The sequence below is a fragment of the Ranitomeya imitator genome, chromosome 1, assembly GCF_032444005.1.
Source record: "Ranitomeya imitator isolate aRanImi1 chromosome 1, aRanImi1.pri, whole genome shotgun sequence".
Taxonomy (NCBI): domain Eukaryota; kingdom Metazoa; phylum Chordata; class Amphibia; order Anura; family Dendrobatidae; genus Ranitomeya; species Ranitomeya imitator.
The window spans coordinates 952,241,751-952,260,935 of record NC_091282.1 but is presented as its reverse complement, the minus strand read 5'-3'; the positions used below and the strand labels follow the sequence as shown (position 1 = coordinate 952,260,935).

The 19,185-nt window shown below is 42.5% G+C and overlaps 1 protein-coding gene across 2 annotated transcripts in view; it reads right to left on the bottom strand.

Annotated features, from left to right (window-relative positions):
• ARHGEF38 (Rho guanine nucleotide exchange factor 38) overlaps nt 1-19,185 on the bottom strand; it is a 160,647-nt gene that overhangs the window by 42,944 nt on the left and 98,518 nt on the right. For both annotated transcript variants that reach the window (XM_069743688.1, XM_069743693.1), the window contains exon 9: nt 14,765-14,887. In XM_069743688.1, the coding sequence (XP_069599789.1) occupies nt 14,765-14,887 (123 nt within the window). The remainder of the gene's footprint in view (nt 1-14,764; nt 14,888-19,185) is intronic.

The window sequence follows — 19,185 nt, the reverse complement described above, 5'->3', positions numbered from 1 at the left end:
TCCATAGTGTATGCCCCATATGCTGCTGCCATATATATAAAAAAAAATACCATACTCACCTATGGTCACTGGGCGCCGAGTGCTGGGGGCCTGAGCAGGCGGGGACACCGGCGCGCTGTGGGGGTCAGGTGCCGGTATCACCGCTAGCTCAGGCCCCCAGCACTTGCTATACTCACCTGTCTGTCCCGTTCCACCGCTGCGCGTCGCCATCTTCCGGCTCCTCTGGCTGTGACTGTTCAGTCAGAGGGCGGCGCCGGCGCGCATTAAGCGCGTCATCGCGCCCTCTGAACTGTGAACGTCACAGCAGAGGACCCGGGAGATGGAGCTGCAGGCAGCGCTGGAACGGGGGACAGGTGAATATACTTACCCTCCTGGCGGTCCTTGACTCTTCGGTGGAGATCGCGGTGTGCGTTCAGTGTTTACGCATACCGCGATCTCCTGGGAGCGTCACTCTGTGGGGGCCAGACTGCGCCGGCGCTTGCACTTGCGCAGTCTATAAAGGCTTCAGACAGAGTGACGCTCCCAGCTTTATATTATAGATATGTGTAATTGCAATTATTTTCGGCCATGACTAAAGGACACAGGGGATGTGTTATTAAAAGGAATTTGTGAGTGACCAATGTGAAATATGTAATGACTGTCTTCTCTCCTGATTTACATATCTCTTATTGGTAACACCCCCTTTCATTTAAAATAGGCTCTGACTTTTTATACTAATAAACTAAAATATGTATAATTTTTTAAGATGTCAGTTTATCTATATGTGATTTTTTTCATTGAATTTTAGATATCTGTAGGTCACCCACTTGTGTATTTTCTGTGTCCAATATAGTCATATATTTTCTATTCTATTCTCTAGGTTTTTTTTAGTTGCATTGATAGTGCATTGGGACTTGTTACTTAGCTGGCAGCTGTATGATAGGATTCACATAATAATGGAACAGACAATCAATGTCAAAATTAAAAAATGAACGTAGCCCTACAAACCTCCTATAGGAAAAACATACTGATTGATTTTCATTTAACTGATTCTGTATTCAGCAATATGCAGGGAAACAAAGTGCCTGTAAAAGCCAAACACTGCAAAATTTTCCATGAAACCCAACTTCAAAAATGATTTTTAGCTAAAATACAAGAAAAAATGTCTCCAAAGTGTCCATATTACATGAAAAGTGCAATGTATTTTATATGACCTATGGCATTGAGTAAACAGGTAGTACCAAACCAAGAACTTTTAAAATGACAACTTCAAGTTATAAGTTAGGTTGTTTCAAGGATAACGTCGAAACTAAAGAAAACAGGGCATTGAAATACATTGTGAAATAAGGGAACCATAAAATATTGTAAATGGATCCATTTTACAGTGAATGAATCACAGAATTTAAAATGTATGAAATACATCTAAAGCTTAGATGCAGAGGAGTAGCAGAGTGTCTTCGCTATAGTTGGTCACGTCTTCTGACACTAAATTTATACTTTTGGCTACTTTGTATGCTTTCTATATACCAGCTGCTTCTGGAGTGGGCCATACTAAACTTACCAATTAGGGGAACACATTTTTACATAAATATCCTAAAAATTCATAAAGTACCAAAGTGAATCAGGGTCGCATCAGACAAGATTGGGCAATAACACAATACACCATTAGCATTTAATTTCAGACATTATTCCTGTTGTCCTCATAAAACTTTCATGAAGACATTTTGACTATTTTGTCTAATGATTTATTAAAATTGATGATATATGAAACTGTGTTGCATCTACACACTTGCCTGAAAGGGGTAGTCTCAAGTTTGTAAGTTCTCTTCCCGATCACTAAGTGTCCAACCGCTGATACCCCCACTGATCCCGAAACCAGCAGGAATAGTGCAGAGGTTGATCATGCACAGTGCCGCTCTCATTTTTACCAGTCATCTCTGGTTGTCTCATTATCGATTAATGGGAACCTGTCACCAGGTTTGGCCGATACGAGTTACTGCCACCCCTTTTCAGGGCTTATCTACAGCATTCTATAATCCGACCTGCAAGAGAAGAAAAATAACTTTGATTATACTCACCTTCTGGGTGGTCCGGTCCGATGGGTGTCGCTCTTCTTGGTCCGGCGCCTCCCATCTTCTTGCGATCCCCGTCCTTCCACTTACTTCATGTGGATGATGCGTCCCTGCGTCATCCACACAGGCTCCTCAGAATCGTGTCCCTGTGCAGGCATACTTATCTGCCATGTTGAGGGCAGAGCAAAGCACTGCAGTGCGCAGGCTCTGGGAAAGGTCAGAGAGGCCCGGCATCTGCGCACTGAAGGACTTTGCTCTGATCTCAACAGGGCAGATAAGTAAGCTTCCACAAGAGCGTGATTCTGGGGAGCCTGTGTGGGTGATGTGAGTTGCCCACCAGGGCAGTGGGGTACTCGGCACCGGATCCGGTCGCTATTAAAGGGGATGTAACGGTGGCTGCAACCCGGTCCGTGGCCCTGGGCACCCAATTAAAGAGGAATGGTCTTTAAAGGGATATCGTAAATGAGTTTGTCATGATGCCACCTGTGGTGTTCGGTCAATAGGGGGACCGATGCTGCTTTAAAGGGGTCCTCTGGGGGATGTTGTTGCAGTAAAGATGGTAATGCTTCCCACAGGTGAAGCGGAGTCCCCAGGGGTCCTATTGTGTATGGCGACAATGGTATATGCCGGGCAATAAGTAAAGGACACAAGTTGAAAAGTCTTTACCTGGTTTACTTTAGTTGGCAGGCCACAGTCCAGGGTACCAGGCACGGATGGTGATGCGGCCCGGCCGACTCAGAGGCAATGGGAGAAACCCTTTTCCAGTTGAGGTCCGTGAGCCTTTCCAACTAGCGCCGTTCTATGTGAGGTCCTTGCTGCCTGAAGCTTACTGACAAAGTCCTCTTTTCCCCTATCCTGGGACAGGTACCTGCATGACGGGCAGCTTGAGCCGTTTTACAGGGACTCTATCATGCCCCGGGTTCCTCAGGTGCTGCTGCATCTCAGGTGTGGTGTGGGTCGTTCACTTAAAGTTCTGAGCCCTCCGGTTTTGCCAAGTGTCCTACAGTTCCACTATAGCCTCGGGTTCCCAGTACCCGGTACTGCGCTTCGGCTCTGAGGGTGCCCAGTCACAGTTCCCCTCTGAGCCCTGTTCCTCTCCTCTGCTCCTTTCCTCTGAAGCTCCACCACATACAACCTTTTGGGTCTTTCTCCTTCCAGAGGCTGCAGCTCCCACGTGGCTGCTGGGCCTCTCTGTCTGCTCTCTCAGACTTCCTTCTCCTTCTGTGTCTCTCCCAGACTGACTAACTCCTCCTCCAGACCAGGACATATATCCATATTTGAGGGAAGCTCTCCTGAATCAGGGTCCTGAGCTCCCCCTCCTGGTCTGGATTTGGAATATAAAGCAAAATAAATAAAAATAGCGGCGCTAGTGCAGATGAAAGTGAGACGCAGCAGGTAATATTCTGTACCACACACAGAAAAATGAATAAAATATATAAAATAAAAAATTGCGTGTAACCTGCGCTGTCTATTATATATACAAAAATCAAACAATCACAGTGCGAAATTACCTGTCAGGTGAAGAACATTGATCGAATTTGGAGTGTATATACAGTGGGGCAAAAAAGTATTTAGTCAGTCAGCAATAGTGCAAGTTCCACCACTTAAAAAGATGAGAGGCGTCTGTAATTTACATCATAGGTAGACCTCAACTATGGGAGACAAACTGAGAAAAAAAAATCCAGAAAATCACATTGTCTGTTTTTTTAACAATTTATTTGCATATTATGGTGGAAAATAAGTATTTGGTCAGTAACAAAATTTCATCTCAATACTTTGTAATATATCCTTTGTTGGCAATGACAGAGGTCAAACGTTTTCTGTAAGTCTTCACAAGGTTGCCACACACTGTTGTTGGTATGTTGGCCCATTCCTCCATGCAGATCTCCTCTAGAGCAGTGATGTTTTTGGCTTTTCGCTTGGCAACACGGACTTTCAACTCCCCCCAAAGGTTTTCTATAGGGTTGAGATCTGGAGACTGGCTAGGCCACTCCAGGACCTTGAAATGCTTCTTACGAAGCCACTCCTTCGTTGCCCTGGCGGTGTGCTTTGGATCATTGTCATGTTGAAAGACCCAGCCACGTTTCATCTTCAATGCCCTTGCTGATGGAAGGAGGTTTGCACTCAAAATCTCACGATACATGGCCCCATTCATTCTTTCATGTACCCGGATCAGTCGTCCTGGCCCCTTTGCAGAGAAACAGCCCCAAAGCATGATGTTTCCACCACCATGCTTTACAGTAGGTATGGTGTTTGATGGATGCAACTCAGTATTCTTTTCCCTCCAAACACGACAAGTTGTGTTTCTACCAAACAGTTCCAGTTTGGTTTCATCAGACCATAGGACATTCTCCCAAAACTCCTCTGGATCATCCAAATGCTCTCTAGCAAACTTCAGACGGGCCCGGACATGTACTGGCTTAAGCAGTGGGACACGTCTGGCACTGCAGGATCTGAGTCCATGGTGGCGTAGTGTGTTACTTATGGTAGGCCTTGTTACATTGGTCCCAGCTCTCTGCAGTTCATTCACTAGGTCCCCCCGCGTGGTTTTGGGATTTTTGCTCAACGTTCTTGTGATCATTCTGACCCCACGGGGTGGGATTTTGCATGGAGCCCCTGATCGAGGGAGATTATCAGTGGTCTTGTATGTCTTCCATTTTCTAATTATTGCTCCCACTGTTGATTTCTTCACTCCAAGCTGGTTGGCTATTGCAGATTCAGTCTTCCCAGCCTGGTGCAGGGCTACAATTTTGTTTCTGGTGTCCTTTGACAGCTCTTTGGTCTTCACCATAGTGGAGTTTGGAGTCAGACTGTTTGAGGGTGTGCACAGGTGTCTTTTATACTGATAACAAGTTTAAACAGGTGCCATTACTACAGGTAATGAGTGGAGGAAAGAGGAGACTCTTAAAGAAGAAGTTACAGGTCTGTGAGAGCCAGAAATCTTGATTGTTTGTTTCTGACCAAATACTTATTTTCCACCATAATATGCAAATAAATTGTTAAAAAAACAGACAATGTGATATTCTGGATTTTTTTTTCTCAGTTTGTCTCCCATAGTTGAGGTCTACCTATGATGTAAATTACAGACGCCTCTCATCTTTTTAAGTGGTGGAACTTGCACTATTGCTGACTGACTAAATACTTTTTTGCCCCACTGTATATACTCAAACAGGTGCAATAAGCAACTATAGGGGAAAAAGGAACAAGAAAAGGAAGATCAACAAATAATTCCTGTTTAAAAAATATATAGTGAGGATACCGCTATACTATATACTAATCTTATCAAAATGGTAAAAAATATATAAAAATATATTATGATAAAATAATATGCTCCTGTAGTTTGAGCGCTGTTAGTGAAACACCTGTAGCTGACTGAAGATAGAATCAGTATAGTAGCAGACAAGTGCTCGTATGTAGTTCAATATAAACGTAGCAGCTACACGTGTAGTCCCAGTGCAGTACCTGTAATATAGATAGCTGTCTGAAAGATCTCCGTAGTTGCTGCAAGTGGATGCTGCTGAATGCTCAGCTTGTGGACACGAGAATGGTGATCTTCCGAGCAGCTTATGCAGGCGCTGTCCCGGCCGGTGACAGACGCTTGCGCAGCCGCGGCTTGAAAGTCCTGGTAAGATGCTTCGCAGGACCTGCAGTGACGTTCGGGTCACGTGTTCTTGAGTCACGTGGTGCCCCTGGAGACACTACGGATCGCAGTGGGAGCCAAAAACCAACGCGTTTCGGAATGACGCGGATTCCTTCATCAGGGTTGGCTCCCCCTGCGTTGGAATAGCTATATATACCTGCGGTATGTCTCTCATAGGCTTAATTAAATGCAAATAGTTCCACCTCATTATTGAGTCCTTTTGGTCTCAAGGTATCCAGCTCAAAGATATATTTAGTTTCTTCACGGGACATCTGGCTAATAAAATCTCCATTACGCCAGTCTCGATGTACCACCTTCATGCCCACCACCTTAGAACCTTGCGTATGTCCTTCATGATGGATTAAAAAATGTTTAGACAGTGGGTGGTCCGTATATTTCTTACGTATATTTCGAAGATGTTCATTTATCCTCTGACTTAGAGCCCGTTTGGTGCATCCCACATATTGTTTCCCACATGGACATTCGATAACATATATCACCCCCTGCGTTGTACAGGTTATAAAGTCCGTGATAGGGAATTCCGTACCATTCCGTGATTTCACCTCTTTTTGTTTACTTAATTTTAGTGATTTACACATTTTGCATTTTTGGCACGGAAAAAAGCCCTGAATAATTTGTTTAAAGGGGCCTTTTGTTCTAATCGGGGGATTTGGATTCCGCACAGTGGGGGCAATTAATAAGCCTAGATTACGTGCTTTCCTAAAAACAAAACGTGGGCGTTCAGATAGTTTGTCTCCTATTGTGTTGTCCTCTTTCAAAAGGTCCCAGTGTTTATTTACAATTTTTCTCACGATTTGTATGTTTGAGTTGTATTGAGTGATAATAGGTATCACTATCTGGGATTGCTGTTTAAAGGGATCCGGTTCCTCCTTATCACTATCTGCAAGGAGCTCTGTTCGAGAGATTTTTTTAACCGTATTTTTAGTTAGGGTTAAAGCTTCTTTATCGTACCCTTTATTTACAAACTTGTTGATGAGCGTATCTGCCTCCCTATCGAAATCATCTATGTTGGTACAATTACGATTTAATCTAATGAACTGGCTACGGGGAACATTTAGCAACCATCGTGGTAAGTGACAGCTATTCATAGAAATAAAGCTGTTTGAGTCAGTAGGTTTAATGTAAGTCTGGGTTTGCAATTTTCCCTCACTGGCTGAGATTATAAGGTCCAGAAAATGTACATTGTCCTTACTAATGTTTGACGAAAATTCAAGATAAAATTCATTTTTATTTATATCTATTAAAAATTGTGCTAGAGCTTGTTCGCCCCCGTTCCAAATAAAAAAGACATCGTCTATGAAACGTAGCCAGAGGACCAGACCCGCGCGCAGCACGCCCCCGTGGTAGATGTGGAGATCCTCCCACCTACCCACGTAAAGATTTGCGTAGCTGGGCGCGAATCTGGTCCCCATAGCTGTACCCCATTGCTGGGTGTAGTAGTTCTTCCCATATCTAAAATAGTTATGGGTAAGGATAAAAACGGCGCATTCTTTAATAAAGTCAACCTTCTCACATGATAGACTTTGTGACTTATTTAAAAAGTATCCCATTGCTTCTGTTCCTTTATTGTGTTGTATTACAGTGTAAAGCGATGCAATATCCAGCGTACCCAAGATGTAGTTTTCCTGCCATTTAAATTTTTCTAGTATCTGTAGGATATGCTTACTATCTCTCAGATAAGATGGTAAAGAGGGAATCAATTTCTGTAGGAAGCAATCAACATAGTGTGATAAATTAGAAGTTAGATTACCAATACCCGAAATAATAGGGCGACCAGGTGGGTTTTTTATATCCTTATGGATTTTGGGGAGATGATAGAATACCGCCATCCTAGGATGTGGTGTATAGATATACTCAAATTCTTGTTTATTAATTAACCCATTATCCAAACCTTTAATCAATCGATTTCTCAGGTCGCCAGTAAACTGAACCGAAGGGTCATTGGGAAGGATTGAGTATGTTCTATTATCCCCCAGAAGACGTAGTGCTTCATTTTCATACTGAGATCGGTCCAGGATTACGATCCCGCCCCCTTTGTCTGTGGGGCGTATCACAATGTCTTCCTGTTGTTGTAGTGTTCGGATAGCTTCCCTTTCTTTACGAGTGAGATTATAGCGGATTTCTGAACATTTTTTCTCACTTACTTTTTTTATGTCGTTAATGACATTTTTTTGGAAAGCTTTAAAGGATTCCGAGTACTCGTTAACTGGATTAAATTTCGATTTAGCTCTTAAGTCGGTATAGTCATTAGGTCGTATCTCGTTAAATCCAATTGTTAGTTGTGGTGGTTTTTTTATAAAATATTTCTTTATTGCCAGTTTTCGCATAAACTGTTTGATGCCAATAAACGCCTGAAATTTATTAAATTTGGCTGTAGGTGCAAACTTTAAACCTTTTTGTAATAACCCAGTTTCATTTTCCTTTAATACATAAGTACTTAGATTAAAAATTTTTTGATTCTCGGTACTTAGTTCTTCATGTTTTTTCTTTTTTCTTTCTACGGAGATCTTTCAGACAGCTATCTATATTACAGGTACTGCACTGGGACTACACGTGTAGCTGCTACGTTTATATTGAACTACATACGAGCACTTGTCTGCTACTATACTGATTCTATCTTCAGTCAGCTACAGGTGTTTCACTAACAGCGCTCAAACTACAGGAGCATATTATTTTATCATAATATATTTTTATATATTTTTTACCATTTTGATAAGATTAGTATATAGTATAGCGGTATCCTCACTATATATTTTTTAAACAGGAATTATTTGTTGATCTTCCTTTTCTTGTTCCTTTTTCCCCCTATAGTTGCTTATTGCACCTGTTTGAGTTTATATATACACTCCAAATTCGATCAATGTTCTTCACCTGACAGGTAATTTCGCACTGTGATTGTTTGATTTTTGTATATATAATAGACAGCGCAGGTTACATGCAATTTTGGATTTGGAATATGTTGCATGTGAGTGCCTTACCTGATAAAGGGAATTCCATTGCCTCTGAGCATGATATCACCCTCCCCGAAAGGAAGGCAACATCACTGCAACAACCGGTTACCTGGGGTGTTGCAAATGCAGGGACACATCATCCACATGAAGCAAACAGGAGGACGACATCGCAAAAAGATGGGAGGCACCGGACCAAGACAGGCGACTCCCATCGGACTGGACTCCCACAGGTAAGTTATTTTTCTTCTCTTACAGGTTAGATGGGGGCTTATATACAGCATTATAGAATGTATATATATAAGCCCTGAAAGGGGGTGGCTGTAACTTGTACCGGTCAAGCATGGTGACAGGTTCACTCCCACTCCATTCACATGGGGCTCTTGAAAGCCCCGGTTCTTGGGATTAGTATGTGTCTTAGTAATTGGACCCCAAGAACTTGGATTAAGAACTTATACCCTATCCCATGGGTTGCTAACTTCTAAACTTTAGAATACAACTTTAATTTGGTTGAATCAAAACCAATTGATCTAATCTGTATGGAGTTCTCCCATCACCTCTCCCCCCATGCCCCACAGCAGATGTCCCATCCTTATTTTTGTGAGAAATAAGCCATCAGCAAAAGATTCACGCAGTGGCTTATTCCACCCAACCCTACTGTGCATACTTATAGGAGATGTAGAATGCTAAATGTTGGCCAAACAATCATGCAAGGTGCATGGGTACTGTAAACATCAAGCAGGCTGTACAAAGGGGCTTTATTCAGTAGATCTATTGGGGTGAATCTAGTAGATCTTCTGATGTTGAAAAAAAAGATCGTATTTTAAAGAATTTTTTACAGTTTATTTTTTTTGCTCCCAGTAAGTAGTAGCCCAGTAAGATTTGTTTGGTGAAATAGCATGTGTGGTTGAAAGACCTGAATGTGAATTCTATACTTCAGAAATGTTGGATCAGTGTACCCTCGGTCAAGCCTGTGTCTATATAGGAGATTTTGTGGCCCAGAGGCCACCAGTTTTGCAGGATCTAATGACAATTTCAGGTCTCTGATTAATGGCCCACCAATTAGTGGTGTCTGCAAAATTGGAATACTAAAGGTTATCTGATGTTTTTCCCAAGGTTAATAGGTTTTCTTTTTGTGAATAAAAAGTGACGGAGGCTGGTATGTAGTGATCTCTAATGTCAACTTTTCAACTTTACATGATCATTTGAACTACAATAACACAATCATAACACGTGTCAGGTTTTTCATGTGAGTTAGAGGGCACTCATACAGAAAGCTGGCAATAATCTGGGTGCCCAAACCTTTTGGCCCAATGGTCATCTTGTTAGATTTAACTTCCCAGTTGGGCCACAAAAAACATTAAGGTAGTATTCATATGTGATAGTACATATCATAAATATTTGACAAGTGTTGGTTCCACTTGTCAGATATTTCTAAAACTTCTACTTAACTGAAGAATGGGAGTCCTTGCACCCCTATGTGACACTCCGGAGAAAAGGTGGCTTATAAGAATTAGAGAATATGCTAAGCATTTCACAACTCTAATAAATTACGATGGGGAAAGAAACAATCATACACAGCCACCTTATCCTTTCTAGAGTACTGAACAGGGTGGCGTTCCTCATATGCGGGTGCCATAGATGGTTGGGGACAACACAGAATGGGAACTGGTGATTGTACAATACATCTTAATACGGTATATGGAAACCACCTTCCATTTTCGGAGACTATCTTCAACCTTATTAGTCATAAGACTTTCAGAAAAATATTACATTTAGATTCCAAACGAAGTATATTTACAAGGCTTGCTCTGTATAGCTAGATGATTTCCTCTACTACACCTCCAATCTTATATTAGCATGTTCATTAAAATGTAGATCACTGTGTAAATTTGATTGTGTGGCTAGGTCAGTGGTAATCACATTCAGATTTGTCTGTGTCCTTAGAATTAATTGACATAGTTATACACACAAATGATGATACCTATCTGGAAATCAAATCTGCCTTTTGATTAATCTAGTTTTAATATTTATAAAGGTAATTTTTAAGAATAAAACAATGAGATTTTTATTGCCGTAAAAGGGGTATGAGTGGACAAATAAATGGACAAAAAGATCACATAGAAATTATGTATATATGTAGATAGCAAAATTTTAAAGGGAAACTGTCTCCATGTTTTTGACACCTAATCTGAGAGCAGCATAATGTAGAGACAGAGACCCTGATTCCACTGATGTGTTACTTTGTCGGGCTGCTTCCTGCAACTTTGATAAAACCACAGTTTTATCCGCAGGAGATTACAACTAGAGAACCAGTAAACCTGCTTCAATGTAGTCCTCCATATTCATAAGCTCTGTACAACCCTGCCCAAACCACTGATTGGCTGTTTTCTGCCTATGCACAGAGTACACAGAAATGTGCTAATCAGAGATGTGGGTGGGGTTACACAGAGCTCAGCATTAAGGGACCTGATAGATCTGCAGCAGAGGAAACTGATTTTATCCAAATTGCAGTAAGCAGCCCAGTAAGTTAGACATCATTGGAATCAAAGTCTCTGCTTCTACAGCTTGCTGCTCTCATTTGGTTAACAAAAACCTGGTGGCAAATTCCCTTTAACTCACCCCTTGGCCTTCAAAGGATGGTCCGAAACTAATACTGATTTTCATCCTAAATGGCTCATTATTTATTTTAGTTATGTAATAGTTTTTCTAATGTGGTTTCATTAAAAAGGTGCATGCTGGGATATTCTCTGACTGTGCATCATTCATATTATGTCGTTATAAACAATTTCTTGTGATTTTGTATATATTTCAGTTTTGTTAAAGATTATTCTGATGAAGGTCTTGTGAATAGACCGAAAACGTTTAAAAATCTTTGAACTGGATGCACAATAAATGAAATATTCAACTTTTTTCTGCAAAAAACTTCTGAGTGCCAAGTGTTTTGAGATTACTTATTGACGGGCTGGAAACCTGACTTGTGCACCACCAATGAGTACCTTGAGTGCCGTGTGTACCTTTTCCATAAGGAATAAGTATGTCAGACAGCTACACTTGTATTTTAATAGATCAAACAAGGCTAGTCCTCATTACCAGAAGATGTCAGGAAGATGTCAGTTATTGACGGATCACACTGAAATCGGTTGAATCCAATAATATTCAGTGCTCACATTGCCTTTTTGTATGGGCATGTTCTACCAAACTTTTACATATACAGGAATTCTCCACTAGAGGAAGATCTTATTTATGAAGTCCATGATATTTGTCACCATTATATCAGTGTTCCTCTCGACTGTCTCAATATATGAAGCAGGGTATTGTATATGTATTTAATATTCATATATACTGGCATGAATCTGTAACTGGAATGCAAATATCAAAACCATATGCCAGTCTTTTCCCAAAACCTAGTATTACACATAATAAGGTTCTAAAACAAGAAAATGAGAAATGGATAATAAAGCAGTCAAAGTTAATCAATTATACACTACTCACAAAAAGTTAGGGATATTTGGCTTTCTGGTGAAATTTATGGAAAACGTAAAAAGTTCACACTACAGTGATATTTTATCATGAAAGTGGGGCAATGGCAATTTCCTCATCTCAAACAGTTTATTGAAACAAAAGCTAACATAAGTGGTGGGTATACCCCCTCAAAAATGTCAATGTCTCAAGAACTTGTCAAGTGGCCTTGAGCATCAATTACAGGTTAAAAACGAGGTCTCATGCTGTTCACAAGTGGACTTGTCTGCTGAGGCTTGGCATCCCTTTCTTCTTGAAGAGCGCCCTCAGGTCATTGAGGTTCTGGGGTACAGAGTAACGCCTCTACATGGCGACTTTGCTGATCCCATAGGTTTTCCATGGGATTCAGGTGAGGAGAAAGTGCAGACCACTCTATTTGAAGTACCTCAGTCTTCAGGAGCCGTTCCCTAACGATGCAACCTTGATAAGATGGAGCATTGTCATCCATAAAGATGAAATTAGGCCTGTGTTGTTCATGCAGAGGCATAATGACTGGATTAATGATGTCATTGAATTAGAACCTGTAACACCACCATTACCAAAGGCTTGTCTGGTGACAACATAGTGCTCTCCTTGAAGTCTCCAACATCATTGGTGGCCATAATTTTATGCTCAGCGTGAATCAACTTTCATCAGTGAACAGCATTGAGTCCCACTGGTCCCTCGTCCAACGTAGTTGCTCCCTGGCCCATGCAAGATGATGGTGATGTGGTCAGGTACACTTGCAGGTCATCTAGCATGCAGACCACGCTGATGTAAACTGTTTTGAGTTTTGAATAGTCTGATGTGACACTTGGGTTCCTCTCACCTTCCTTAAATGTACCTGGAGTTCTGTGGCATTCATCATCTGGTTCCGAAGGGAATTGCTCACAATGAAGCGGCCATCATTGTGGGACTCTTCCAGTCTCTCTGAATCTCTGATGCAACGTGCTGATGACACTCTGTGACACTCTAAGCTCATTGACCATTTTCGTCTGAGAACATCCTGCTTGACGCCTTGCAATGGCAAGGTGCGGTTGATCAATTGTTAGGTTTTGCTTTGGTTTCATGATGTCAAAATTTTAATAATATGATGAGGAGGACTGTTTAAATACCAATTCTAATTGATCCCCAAAATTTATTGGGTTATTCATGGATCAAACAGCTGTTGTTAATATTGCCATTAAGCTCCTTGTTAGAGAATAGCAAGTTGTGCAAAAAGTACTGAAACATTGAACAGTTGGACATGTATATTCAAAGGTTTAGAGATGGTCTCTTTAAGTTCACCTGGAAAGGTTAGATGGCATTTTAGGATCATCCTGAAGTTTCACCCAAAAGTCAAATTTCCCTAACATTTTGTGAGTAGGGTACATTGAAAAATATGAAAAAACAGGATCTGTCTACACATTGGTGGTCACCTAAGAATTAGCTTCTCAGAAACACACGATAAACTGGCAATTTCTCTCCCGGTATTGCTAATAACAGGTTGTCAGTGACAGCAGATTGTGATGATGTCATTTTTGCCAAAATGGCTGGAGGTCTTGTCCTCACTGGCAAGCAGTACCAAGCCACCTGATACCATCAATTAAACTTTCTAACATGTTCACTGTCATGTGAAAAACCTTTTGAGTTTCTTTTTAGGACAGAGCTGCAGCAAACTGCAATATCAGGCATAGCCACTACTAAAAAGAGAGCAGCGCAGTACGGAGCAGTGTGAATAATAAAGAGCACACGTCGCTGTGGCTTCTTTCAGATAGTTGATTAGTTAAACTTAAAAGCATTATTCAGGGCAAAATGTTTTTTTTACTATGAGCCAACAAACTAACAGGCAGGTAGTTGCTAGTTAGTCTGTTCTATTAGGCGCTGGCTCAGAGCGGTCACTTACTGCTCCTGCCAGTGATTTAGCTGCTCCACATGAACAGATCAGCTCTTACTCTTCTGCTCTGCTCTATTGATGGGGCATGACTGCCGACATCATACTGATTGACAGCCGGCTTCCCGCATTTATGCAGTTGACGTCGGCATTCAAGCACCGTCAACAGAGCAGAGCAGAAGAGAAGAAGCTGCTCTGTTGATCAAGGGAAGACACAGAATCGCCAGCAGGTTTGGTTAGTGACAGCTCCGAGCTGGGCAGAACAGGCAAGTACTTAAAGGGAAGCTGTCACCAGGAATAAAGCTGTTAACCAGCAGATATGGAGTTAATCTGTTAACAGCTTTATTATGCTGTCTGGTGCCTGCACACAGCAGAATGCAGCGGGGAGAAAATTATCTTTATTCTTCCCGCCAGGATTCTGTATTCAGTCATAGGGGCGGGCGCGCCACCGCTTCAGTCACTGCGCTGTCACCGCCCCCATGACTGAATACCGAATGCTGGGGTGCAGAATAAAGATAATTTTCTCTCCTCTGCATTCTGCAGCATGCAGGCAGCATACAGCATTAGTTCTTTGGCCCACAGTAAGAAATTAATATAGTCCTGGATAACCCATTACTTCATTTTAAAGAACCAGTCTACCCCCTTTAAGAAATTTGTATTTACTGTGATCTAATCCAAGATCCTAAATGCTGATTAGCAATGCTTAGGTGATTAGAAACATTAAACTCACCAGTTTCTCATACTGTATTCCCACGCTGCTTTGCGGATTTAAGTCTTCATGACTTTCTTGGGTGTCATCATGCAATAAATCTTGTAGCCCAATAACATTTTGGTCAGCCAAGGGCAAAGCATCCTAGAAAGACGCAATAGATAGCCATTTAACAGCTACTTCATACCTTCAAATAAGCTCACTCAGAATTATGGTTGAGTTAAAAAAAACACTCTCAATGCATGTTTATTCCTTAAACCCATCTAAATGTGTATGTGACATATGTAAGTGCAATAGAATACTCGATTGCCATCTTCTGTGGTTCCCAGCGCTGCTCCAGTCCTCTTCTCACTCACGTGACTGAAATTCTGACTTGCCGGTTCACACTGGGTTCTGTTTGACCTGGAAGTCGCTTTTACAATGTAACCCTATGGAATCGTTTTCTGTTGCTCCATGGACTTATATTATAAAGAAATTTTCAGCTGAAATGTAGACCCCAGTGTGATCTGGCAAGTCAGTAGTCAAGTCACGTGAGCAAAGAAGACCGGAGCAGATCTGCTAACCAGGGCAGTTAGAGATCAGTGAGAATTTTAGTTCACTAACACTGACGTGCAAAAGGGTAACAATGTTTTGAACTTATGACATTCAGGCTCCATTTCACCATCCACTACTTCTTCGAATGGGACTAACATCATTTTATAGACAATCATCTTGGCTATCTCATACATAAATTTGACTTGCAACTATTTTTCAGATTATTAGTTATGCAGATTGTTGTCATGTCACTACATTGTTACTGTTTTGCTCCTAAAAATTAACATTTTAATTTTTAATATTTAGTATTTAGTAAATCCACCTTTGGCTTTCAACACTGCCTGAATCTTTCTGGGGATGCTCTCGATCAGATTCAAGCAGGTCTCGACCGAAATCTGATTCCAGGACTCTTCTTCATGTTCCTAAAGTTGGTGCGTACTGTTCACTCACTTGGGTAAGTATACAGCTTTTTCTTCAACTCTACCCACAAGTGTTCGACTGGGTTGTGGTCTGGGGATGGTGGGGGCCAATCCAGCATCTCTACTTCATTGTTATTGAACCATTTTTTATTATTATTATACATTTTTATAGCGCCATTTATTCCATGGCGCTTTACATGTGAATACGGGGCAAATATAGACAAATACATTAAACATGAGCAAGTAACAAGGCACACGGGTACATAAGGAGGGAGGACCCTGCCCGCAAGGGCTCACAGTCTGCAGGGGATGGGTGATGAAACACTAGGAGAGGGTAGGGCAGGTTGTGTAGCGGTGCAGTAAGTTCAGGATCACTGCAGGCTGTAGGCTTGTCGGAAGAGGTGGGTCTTCAGGTCCTTTTTGAAGGTTTCTATGGTAGGCGAGAGTCTGATGTGTTGGGATAGAGAGTTCCAGAGTATGGGGGAAGCACGGGAGAAGTCTTGGATGCGGTTGTGGGAAGAAGAGATGAGAGGGGAGTAGAGAAGGAGGTCTTGAGAGGATCGGAGGTTGCGTGTAGGTAGGTTCCCGGAGACCATGTCACAGATGTATGGAGGAGACAGGTTGTGGATGGCTTTGTATGTCATTGTGAGGGTTTTGAACTGGAGTCTCTGGGCGATAGGAAGCCAGTGAAGGGCTTGACATAGGGGAGAGGCTGGGGAATAGCGGGGAGACAGGTAGATTAGTCGGGCAGCAGAGTGTAGGATGGATTGGAGTGGTGCCTGAGTGCTAGAAGGGAGTCCAGAGAGTAGGAGGTTGCAGTAGTTGAGGCGGGAGATGATAAGGGCATGCACTAGCATTTTTGTGGTGTCGCGGTCAAGGAAAGCACGGATCCGGGAAATATTTTTGAGTTTGAGACGGCAGGAGGAGGCAAGAGCTTGGATATGTGGCTTGAAAGAGAGGGCAGAGTCGAAGATCACCCCGAGGCACCGGGCGTGTGCGACTGGGGAAAGTGAGCAGCCATTGACATTGATGGATAGATCTGTTGGAGGGGTAGAGTGAGATGGGGGAAAGATGATGAATTCTGTTTTGTCCATGTTCAGTTGTAGAAAGCGAGCAGAAAAGAAGGCCGAGATAGCAGACAGACAGTGTGGGATTTTGGTAAGTAAGGAGGTGAGGTCAGGTCCGGATAGGTGGATCTGCGTGTCATCAGCGTAGAGATGGTACTGCAGACCGTGGGATTCTATGAGCTGTCCCAAGCCGAAAGTGTAGATGGAGAAGAGTAGGGGTCCTAGAACAGAGCCTTGAGGAACACCGACTGACAAGGGGCGAGGTGAGGAGGTGGTGTGGGGGAGGGAGACACTGAATGTTCGGTCTGTTAGATATGACAAGATCCAGGAAAGGGCCAAGTCTGTGATGCCAAGAGATGAGAGGATTTGTAGTAGAAGGGAGTGGTCCACAGTGTCGAAGGCAGAAGACAGGTCCAGGAGAAGGAGGACAGAGTAGTGTCGCTTGCTCCTGGCAGTTAGTAGGTCATTGGTGACTTTAGTTAGGGCAGTTTCAGTTGAGTGATGGGAACGGAAGCCAGATTGTAACCGATCAAAGAGGGAGCAGGAAGAGAGGTGGGAGGACAGTTCAAGATGGACGTGTTGCTTCAGCAATTTGGAGGGAGAAGAGATGTCGGGTGATAGCTAGACACAGAGGATGGGTCGAAGGAGGGCTTTTTGAGGATGGGTGTGATCTTGGCATGCTTTGATGGATGAGAGGAAGACACCTGTTGTGAGTGAGAAGTTGAAGAGGTGCGTTAGGGTTGGGATGAAGACCGTGGAAAGGTTAGGGATGAGGTGGGACTGGAGCGGGTCAAGCGTGCAGGTGGTGAGGTGTGATCTTGACAGGAGGGTGGAGAGCTGATTTTCTGTCATGGTGGAGAAGCTGGTTTTGGAGGAGCAGGATTGAGCAGCTAAGAGGGGCAGTGGGCGCTGTGGGCCAAAGCTTTCTCTGATCGTATCGATCTTCTGTTTAAAGAAAGAGGCGAAGTCTTCAGCAGAAATGAGGGGGGAAGGATGAGGTGCTGGGGGACGGAGTAGAGAATTGAAAGTGTTGAAAAGCTGTTTAGGGTTGTGAGACAGGGAGGATATGAGAGATGAGAAGTAAGTTTGTTTTGCAGCAGTGAGCACAGACTTGAAGCTGGCGATGGACTGCTTGTATGCAGTGAAGTGGTCGGCAAAGCAGGATTGCTTCCATCTCCGCTCAGCGATCCTGGAAGCCCATCTCAATTCTTTGGTTAGGCTGGTCAGCCAGGGCTGCCTGTTGAGTCTTCACCAATCATGATATATGCTTCGGGTCGCTGTCCTGCTGGAACGCTTTGTAGTCCTTTTTATACCCATAGTACTCAAGTTTATGAAGTAGCTCATCTTTTAGGATACACACATATTTCTCAGCATTGAAACAACCATCGCTCCTGGTTAAGTATGCAGCACCTTTGTCTGTGAAACATCCCATATCATCAGTCATCCTCCACTGAACTGGACAGTTCCTTCAATTTCTCGATCTGTTATCCCCTTTTCCCGTTGTTTATTCCACACCCATTTGCACCCATCAGAGCTTAGTCTATTGACTTTCACCTCATTGCTTCAATTTAGCCGTTTCCAATCTTCTACTTCCAAGTTTTGTGCCTTTTGGCATACTAGAGCCAACGCTTCTTATGACGATAATGAAGCCAGGGCTTCTTCACCATTTTTCGGGCCACAATTCTAGACTTGTGTAACATGCGTTGTACAGTGCTTCCGTGCATGTCTGTGATCTCACTATTACAAAGCATACAAGGCACCTTCACTGCCATGTTTGTCGCGCTAGAACTGATAGACCTTGTGATGAGACGACTGGGAGACTCCGATATTTTGCCTCGACGTCCACCTCTTGACTGTTGAATGGATGAACAGACTTCATTTCGTATTCTTCCAACTGTTGTGGCAATCTCATGATGCAGTTGGCAATTTTCTTGGCCGAGGGACCGCTATTGATGAGCTGGATGAGGCTGTTTCTCTTTTCTTGGGAAATCTTCTTCATGGCTGCTCCTTGATTTGACCTTTTGCTTGGGAATCAACCTAAAAGCACACTAAGCTATTAGGGAATGTGAGAAAAGGCTGTAATTTGTAGTATTCAGGACGAAAAAGACTTTTTCCATCATCAGGCAAAAAACTGTAACAAAGCAGTGACATGACAAGAATCTGCATAACTAATCATATGCTAAATAGCTACATGTCAAATTTATGTGTGAGATAGCCAAGATGATTGTCTATAAAATGATGGTAATCTCACGTTCAAAGCAGTAGAGGATGGTGAGATTTGGAGCCTGAAATTCTAAAGTTCAAAACATTGTTACCGTTTTGCTCATCAGTGTACACCGCATTACATACACAGACAGATTTCTTGATAGTGCTTATTTAAGATAGACAGTGGCTTGTTTGTCCACTAGACTTTGAAATGGTT